The 8560-nt window shown below is 48.2% G+C and overlaps 2 protein-coding genes across 5 annotated transcripts in view; both read left to right on the top strand.

The window, feature by feature from the left end:
• The first annotated feature begins 2277 nt into the window (after positions 1–2277).
• On the top strand, positions 2278–6098 carry LOC114802377 (GTPase IMAP family member 8-like). Its single transcript, XM_029001231.1, has 7 exons — positions 2278–2498; positions 2595–2667; positions 2758–3456; positions 3544–4245; positions 4811–4917; positions 5011–5668; positions 5752–6098. The coding sequence occupies exons 2-7, from the start codon at positions 2646–2648 to the stop codon at positions 5943–5945; spliced, it is 2382 nt and encodes a 793-aa protein (XP_028857064.1). The 5' UTR covers positions 2278–2498; positions 2595–2645; the 3' UTR covers positions 5946–6098.
• Positions 6099–7585: 1487 nt separating this feature from the next.
• The window catches only part of maml2 (mastermind like transcriptional coactivator 2), a 32442-nt gene continuing 31467 nt past the window's right edge, over positions 7586–8560 (top strand). For 3 of the 4 annotated variants that reach the window (XM_029001717.1, XM_029001716.1, XM_029001715.1), the window contains exon 1: positions 7586–8448. In XM_029001717.1, coding sequence (XP_028857550.1) covers positions 8092–8448 — 357 coding nt within the window. In that variant the 5' untranslated portion in view covers positions 7586–8091. The remainder of the gene's footprint in view (positions 8449–8560) is intronic. The other variant, XM_029001714.1, reaches the window with a different exon arrangement.

Raw genomic sequence — 8560 nt, 5'->3', positions numbered from 1 at the left:
GTAGGAGATCGTTCATGAGTTGGGAGCGACCAACATTCAGTTCTTCTAGAACACATCTGCATATCAACATTAACACTATTACCACATTCACTGTTTTAATCAGTATTTTCTGTGTGTTTCACACTTATCGACACGTTTTAGTCCCTTCCTGAACTGCTTCAGAGTTACAGTTGGGAATATGCAAAAATAACTTATCAGAGTTGGCGTTAAGTTCCACTACTGACTAAAACCTTTGCGCAGCACTGTACACACTCCTCCCTCGTGTGGTGTCCCCACACACTGCTCCCCGGCGCCTGTCATGGCTGTCCACTGCTCACCAAGGGTGGCGGTTAAATACAGAGGACACATTTCATCGCATCACCCATGTGCTGTGCTGTGTTTCACAATTCACTTTCATTAATTCATGTTCACTATACACAGAAAAATAAAGGTACAGGTACAAAACCGTTCCTTTTGTACCTCAAAAAGTACAGGACAGGCCCTTTGTGATCTCGTTTTCAAAAAGTACGTAATTGTACCCATGAACCTCACCACATGGAAATGGTCCCAATTAACCCCAATGTACCAACAAAAATGCTTGTAAATTGCTGGATTTCAGCTGCACAGTAGTGAGAGCATAACACGATCAAGGACAAAAGTGTGCAAGGTCTTTAACCCCCAGCTCTCTAGGCAACACATGCTGCCCTTTGCAGACCACTACATCATACTTATATGTAAATATAATTTTACACAATTGTGCCATAAATGGTACAGATGACCAAGGAACAAAGTACCTGACCAAGTACCTGCGAGAATAGGTGCAGTATTGTTCTCCAGAAGGGTACTGCCCCAGCGACAAGCATCTGTACCCATGCTTCCATTTCTCTGTGTGTATACACTGTGTTCAGTATTTAAGACATTTCCCAATGTGAAGTAATTGTTCAGTTGATCTACACTGTGCACCATCAGGAGCCATGTACCATAACGAATATACAAACACAAATACACAAAGGGCTTCAGACGTTGAGGGGAAACGACAAGCCTTTTAAATTGTCTGGTTGTTTTCCCATTTCTTGCACTTTAGCGACGACCCCTAAATAGGAGGAAAAGTGAAACGTTTCAGAACGATCGATCGGAGTATTCTCTTTATATCATCTGCGCCTGTCGTGGCTGCCCACCGCTCGGCAAGGGCGATGGTTAAATTACACAAAAGGACACATTTGTGTCCACATTTGTGTCTTTCACAGTGACAATCACTTCACTTTCACTCTTAGCGACACACGCCCCCTGCAGGCCACCAGCATGCAACACCCCAGCTCCCGAGGACCTCCTGTCTCATCTGTCTCTGTGCGTGTGTGTCATGTGTCCGTGGGTCGCCTCCACTTCCACCTCTTCTCTTACAGCCGAGCAGAACCCCAAATGGACCAGTAGCATTTCTTGGACAAACCGTCACCAACCCTGCACTGACACCACTTGCAGGCTCCCTCTACCCTGGAAGGGCGTCCCTCTCTGTATCACTCCTTCCCAACGTTTCTTCCTTTCTTTCTCTCTCTTAGAGTTTTTCCTTGTGCGCAGAAGGGTCAAGTGTGTGAGGAGCTACACTCCTGCACGCTCTCTCAGATCAGCAAATGAAAGGAGACTAAAAATTCCTTCTTCACGGGGTCTCCGATTCCAATCATCTCCGTTGTTGTCCCTGGCTGGTGGAACAACCTGCCCTCCTCCACACGACTAGCCGAGACTATCACCACTTTTAGAAGCAGGTGAAAACCCTCTTGTTAAAAAAGTATTACAGACAAATCTAACACTTACACACGCACATGCATACACATTGCACAAACAATACAAAAATGTATAAATACATTATAATTTTTTTCTTCGTCTAGCACCTAACAATCTCTGAGCATGCTCTTCACTGACAAGTTTGAGCCTTATCAGGGCTCTTAGTTTGTAAACTCGATATTCTATAGAAATCGAACGAGAATTGCTGGTGTCTTCCTCTTGTAAGTCGCTTTGGATAAAAGCGTTTGCTAAATAAAGTAAAGTAAATAAAGTAAAGTAAAGTGTGTGTGTGGGGGGGTCAACTGTGGGACCTGTCAAAGCCCGTTCAGACATACTGTATGTGATTTTGGGCGATATAAGAAATAAACGTTGTTGAATGCTGAAGGCAGCTTTACCGCATGGATCACCAATTGGAGAAGTCGATCCATTCACAACCAAAGGGAAGATAAGCTGCTTTGACTAAAAGGCCCTCGAACACGCTGGCAGCCTTCACGGGCACTTTGGCGATGATCCCTAAACTCAAAGAGCGAAAGTTCCCCCGAAGATCGGCATCGCAGAAGATCCGCATCGGAAGTGCAAGTTGCGCGATTAGGACGTATTCCGTGTGGTTAAAGGAAATAAGATCGTTTCATTGTGACCGCTCTCTCGGAATATTGCACTTGGTTCATTAATTCTCTCAAAGAGAAAGCAACCCGGTACAGAACCCGGAAGACCGATCGAGAAACTCATTGACTCACACGGTAAATGATTTTTATTCACAATAGTTGACAATATCGCACAGTTTCCTGCACTAAGCCATAATTAAATGTAATGTTCACCAACTTTTACATTCTTAGGTGTTTTTAAAAAGACTTTCTGGACGTGCAATGTAGGACTCGAAACAAGAGATGGCAACTGCTGAAACACTTGGTGGGTAAAAGTAGTATAAAAACGTTCAGATTGATTGAGTATTGGTGATTTATCATTATATAAGCTGCATTATTGTCGCCACTTTTGCAGACAACCCGAGGATTGTGCTGATTGGAGGTTATGACGAGGAATGCCAAGCAGGAAAGGCTGAGACTGCGAACGCAATCCTTGGACAAGAACGTTTTCCTGCTGGAAAAAGAATTGCACAGTCCGTCCGCGCCGATGCCGAAATATGTGGGAAGCACGTCGTCGTTGTTAACACACCAGGATGGTGGTGGCATTTTACACGTAAAGACTTTCCGGAACACGATCAGGTGGAACTGGTGTGCAGTGTAGACCTGTGTCCTCCTGGGCCACACGCCTTTCTCCTCGTCGTCCCGGTGGACATGTGTTTTATAGATGTTCATAAAGCTGCATTGGAGGAGAATCTTCATCCTTTTGGTGAGACCTTCTGGAGACACACTGTCGTGCTGTTTAGTTCCTGTGGCCCACACGACGGTGATAAATTTGAGAAACACCTCCGCCGTTGGCCATACCTCCGGTGGCTCCTTAAGAAGTGTGGCAACAGGCACCATGTTCTCGATATCCGAAGTGGCGACAGTGCTCAAGCTGCAATACTTCTAGATAAAATCGCAGACGTGGTAGAGTTCAATAATGGCCGGTATTATGAAGGTGCCGAGAACGTTGCTGTTGGGTTAGAAGCTTGGAGGCAGAAGATACGGAAGAGGGTTGGGAGAAGGAGGACTGTGGTAGAAGGACGAAGAATGGCGCACAGAGCATTGCTGCAAGGTAAGAAGGACACAATGTTGTTAAACCTTTACGACACCTCACTGTACTGTTTTTATATATATTTCTGTATTTATGATGGCCTTTCAGAGATGCGGATTGTTCTCCTTGGAGCGCAGTGGGCTGCAAGGAGCTCATCAGGGAACACGATTCTCGGAAGAGATGCGTTTGAGGTGAACAGTGATTGCCTCAACAGGACAGCTCGCTGTGTGGCTGAAAAAGGTGAAGTTGGTGGCACGTTTGTCACCATCGTCGACACTCCTGGCTGGTTCTACAGCAATCCTGTACAGAAAACGGCCAACTCTGATAAACTGCAGATAAAGAGAAGTGTGTCACTGTGTCCACCAGGACCACACGTTCTTCTCTTGACTGTTCCTCTCGCCACGGCGTACAACGAATTGTACCATAAAGCAGTAAAAGAACACGTTGCCCTCTTGGGTGAAGATGTCTGGAGGTTCGTGATTGTTCTGTTCACAAGAGGAGACTGGATTGGTGACACCACAGTTGAGGAATGGATTGAAAGTGAAGGGAAGAACCTCCGGTGGCTCGTGAACAAGTGTGACAACAGATACCACGTGTTCGACAACAAGAACAGAGCTGATAATGTCCAGGTGAGAGAACTTCTGAAGAAGATTGAAGGGCTGGTGGCAGTAAATGGAGGTGACTGCTACGAGCGTGACAGAGATGAAGATATAAGACTAAAAGAACAGGAGTTGTCAATAGTGGAGGAGGCCCAGAAGATGAGGATTACTGTGCAGAGAATTAGGACCACTCTTAAAGAACTCTTTAAAGGTAAGTATAGTCATTGCTTAGAAGCTCCAGACACTTACATTTACATTTAAGGCATTTGGCACATGCCCTTATCCATTAAATCATAAATCATTAAAACAGGCACCGAAGCGGCCCATAAATGTTGCGATGTGACGTCACCAAGCAGGCGGAGTGATCGGAAGAATATTACCACTCTTCCAGCTATATGGACGTCCACAGTAGTGGGGCGGTGGTGGCCGAGCGGTTAAGGAAGCGGCCCTGTAATCAGAAGGTTGCCGGTTCGTATCCCGATCCGCCAAGGTGCCACTGAGGTGCCACTGAGCAAAGCACCGTCACCACACACTGCTCCCCGGGCGCCTGTCATGGCTGCCCACTGCTCACTCAGAGGACAAATTTCACTGTGTGCACCGTGTGCTGTGCTGCTGTGAATCACAAGAGACTTTCACTTTCTTTCTTTTCTTTCTTTCACAGGAAGTAAAGTTAGAAAGTGCACTGAGAAAGAAGCGTATGAAGATATAAGGGCGTGGCCTGTGACTAGTGTGTTGAAGAAAGATAATAATAGACGTCCTTTTCCCAATTTGAACAGGTGAAACTCACAGGCCCTCAGAAGAACGGCTCGTTGTTCTGGGTCAGAGAGGAGTTGGAAAAAGTTCTGCATGCAACACCATTATGATGAAATCAGACATCACCAAGGTGATTTATTCTTGTATTGATTCTTATTATTCGTCATTCGTGTTTCTAGAAGATAATGGCAGGCCAGGTGACTCTACTCTGGTTTTATCATAGCCTATCAAACTCCACACAACAACAAAGTGTGTCCTGCAGAAGACAAATGTTCTCGGTAAAGAACTCACCATTGTGGACACACCAGGATGGACCTCACTGCAGGATTCACCTGCGTCCATGAGGGAAGAGATGATACAGAGCGTGTCGATGTGCTCGCCAGGTCCACACGTGTTCCTTCTGGTCGTCCCTGCAGACTCCCCGTTTTTAGAATGTGAGAAAAGGAACGTATATGAACACATGGGGCTTTTTGGCGAACGGGTCTGGAGACACACAGTGATTCTGTTCACCAACGGGGACTGGCTTGGGAGGAGACCCGTTGAAGAGCACATCGTGAGTGAGGGAGCAGCTCTCCAGGAGCTCGTGGAGAGGTGCGGGAACAGATACCACGTTCTCCGAAATTCTACCTGGGGTGATGGCTCACAGGTCAAAACACTGCTGGAGAAAATCGATGAGGTGATCGTGAGAAACAGAGGGGATCACTTCTCTCTAGAAGGGGATACATTTTCCGAAAAAGAAACTCTGTCTGAAGAACAGTGGAGGAAGAGAGAGGAAGAACTCATTGACAGGATGTTGAAAGCAGTGGTTGTAAATCCAGAACCTGAAATGGAGTCATTTGTCAGAAAAGTTGGAAGCATTGATATTCTCAACGTCCCAAACAGTAAGTTTTACTATTAATTCTTAAGAATTTCCGTATTAATTCTCCACAATGACTTATTAATTAAAATCTTGTAAACATTTCAGTGAGTGAGGAGACCACATCTGAACTGGGAAGCTCTATCAGAAGTGGCTATGAAAAGGTCAAGTGGTGGTTCAGAGAGCATTATCCTGCTTCCTCTGGAATTGGCAGCGTATCTGGTGCAGAAAGTGATACTGACTGCTCGGTGGAGGACCACAAGTTGGACATTATAGAGGAGGAATCGCCAACAACAATGTAAAAGAAGGCATTCGCTTTAAAATATGCATGCCTCGTGTGTGTTTTATACTTCATTACCACTAGACACTCATCTAGACTCTTCTCCGTCTTGGCCCCTCGGTGGTGGAATGAGGTCCGAACAGCTCACTCACTGAGTATTTTCAAATGTCAGCTCAAGACCTTCCTCTTTAGAGAATATTTAGATGAACTTGTAACCTTCTTATTGTCTGACTTCTGTATAGAAACAACAACAGAGTGAATAAAAAGATTGTATTCATATTTGTGAACCAGAACTGATCATTTCATCGATGGTAATGTGGAAGCACGTTGTAAGTCGCATCTGCCAAATGCCGTAAATGTAAATGTAAATGTAAATGATCACCATGAGTAAATTTCATGTTCCTTATGTATATGATTAGATTATTTTTATATTAAGGGGCTTGTATCTTAGAGTTTTTCTAACCGCTCTCAGCATGTCAACACCGAATGAATGTGACTAAACGAGATGGCGTAAAGGACTTCTGCATGTGTCATTATGCAGCGTTGTCTCCATTACAGAGGTTTGGTGAAACGTGCCCGTTATTCACAGCAGGGGGCAGCAAAGGTCTCATGAGGCACTAATGATGATGGCAATTACTACGTTATGCACTGAGGGAGACTCGACCGACGATCCATAATCACAATCATTATAATATGGAATAAAAAAGCTTATTTGCATATCTGTGTGTTTGACTGTAGTACTGACAGTGGATGGCAGGGAAAAATAATAATGGTTGAAAATTAAATCCTGAGTTCGAGTTACAAAACCCAAATAAACAGAATCACAGACCCTTCTAGTGTTCTCCCTAATTATTTTAATATTTGATACAACGAAATGTGTCCTCTGCATTTAACCATCACCCTTGGTGAGCAGTGGGCAACCATGAAAGACGGCCGGGGAGGCACCTTCATCAAGCAGACTCATAGTCAGAGGGTTGCAGGTTCGAATCCCAAACCACCAAAGTGCCACTGAGCACGATACCGTCCCCACACACTGCTCCCCGGGCACCTTTCATGGCTGCCCACTGTTCACCCAGTCCCCAGACTGGTTTTATGGGTGCTGCAGAATTTAGACCAGGTGTAATAAGCGAGTAACAGGGCGCCCGCGGGAACCATGGGTGGTAGTAGCCTAGTGGGTAACACACTTGGGCCAGTGGCGGCCTAGCGGTTAAGGAAGTGGCCACGTAATTAGAAGGTTTCCAGTTCGAATCCCGATCTGCCAAGGTGCCACTGAGGTGCCACTGAGCAAAGCACCGTCCCCACACACTGCTCCCCGGGCACCTGTCATGGCCGCCCACTGCTCACCAAGGGTGATGGGTTAAATGCAGAGGACAAATTTCACTGTGTGCACCGTGTGCTGTACTGCTGTGTATGACAATCACTTCACTTTCACTTAGCTTTTTCACTTGCCTATGAACCAGAAGACCCAGGTTCAAACCACACTGACTACCGTCGTGTCTCTGAGCAAGACACTTAACCCTGAGTGTCTCCAGGGGGGACTGTCCCTTGTAAGTCGCTCTGGATAAGGGCGTCTGGTAAATGCTGTAAATGTAAAACGCTGCCCTGCAGTTCCCGGCCGCGGCCGCCAGGGGTCGCGCAGGGGCGCGGCGCGCCTCCCGGGTCCGGCGCGGAGCCGCACAATGCGCGTCTTGTGGCGTGAAGCTGCGCGTCCCGCTCCGCTCCGCTCCTCGTCCACGCAGCCGACGGCGGGCGACGTGCGACGTGCGACCAGTCCCCTCCCGTCGGCGTCCCGCGGAGAGTCCGGCGGGTCTCCTGGCGCCGGTGGATTTACTCCGACTCGCCGTTTACGCCATGGCAGGAGCGGTACGTGCGTTCAGACGCGTTCGCGTTCGTCCGATCTTAAACCGAACTGAAGACCGTAGCCGATAATATTTAACAACATTTAACGTCTGCTGCTGTCTTTACCCGCGGCTCCAGCGGACGGGTTCTCGCCGCATTCCAGCCCGAAGGCAGGAAAAGTTCTGGCCGGCGGCTTCTCTGCTGAATGCCGGGGCGCGATGTGAGAAGCGGCCGGTTCTGGTTCTGTCCAATATCACGCCGTTGCGCTTGATTAATTAGTATTTCTTTGTTAATTGGCGTTCGCTGAGCGTTCCAAGTGGGTTCGGGCCATGGGCGAGGCAGCCCCAGCGGTGGGAGGGTTCGTGCCCATGTTGGGGTCCATGCCCAGTGGGACCCCCAGGGGGTCGGCGGTGCCACAGCTCCACAGTGCCATCGTGGAGCGGCTGCGGGCCCGGATCGAGCTGTGCCGCCGGCACCACTCCACCTGCGAGAGCCGCTACCAGCGGGGCCAGGCCGAGACCTCGGACCGGGAGCACGAGAGCACCCTGCACCTCCTCAGCCTGGTCCACCGGGGCCCGGGCGGCCGCAAGGCCAAAGGCGGCAGGGCCGCCCCGCAGCAGGCCAACGGGGAGCCGAAGGGCCAGAACCCGTCCGAGGCGGAACCCAAGAGCTCCACGCGGATAGCGGTGAGTCCCCCGCCACCCCAGAACCACGTTTCACGCTTTTACTCCCATTCTGATGTAAAACCCCCGTCTGGAAGCAGCAGGTCGTAGGTGGTGGAGGACCACAGCAGGCCTC

The sequence above is a fragment of the Denticeps clupeoides genome, chromosome 13 (genome assembly GCF_900700375.1).
Source record: "Denticeps clupeoides chromosome 13, fDenClu1.1, whole genome shotgun sequence".
Taxonomy (NCBI): Eukaryota; Metazoa; Chordata; class Actinopteri; order Clupeiformes; family Denticipitidae; genus Denticeps; species Denticeps clupeoides.
Note: the sequence above shows the minus strand (reverse complement) of the source record. Positions and strands in the feature narration are given on the sequence as shown.

Excerpts from the sequence above, each read along its gene's own strand:
- LOC114802377 (XM_029001231.1), top strand. The coding sequence starts at position 2,646 with ATGGCAACTGCTGAAACACTTG. Across the intron at positions 3,457-3,543 it reads GCACAGAGCATTGCTGCAAG|AGATGCGGATTGTTCTCCTT; the intron begins GTAAGAAGGACA and ends ATGGCCTTTCAG. Across the intron at positions 5,669-5,751 it reads TATTCTCAACGTCCCAAACA|TGAGTGAGGAGACCACATCT; the intron begins GTAAGTTTTACT and ends TAAACATTTCAG.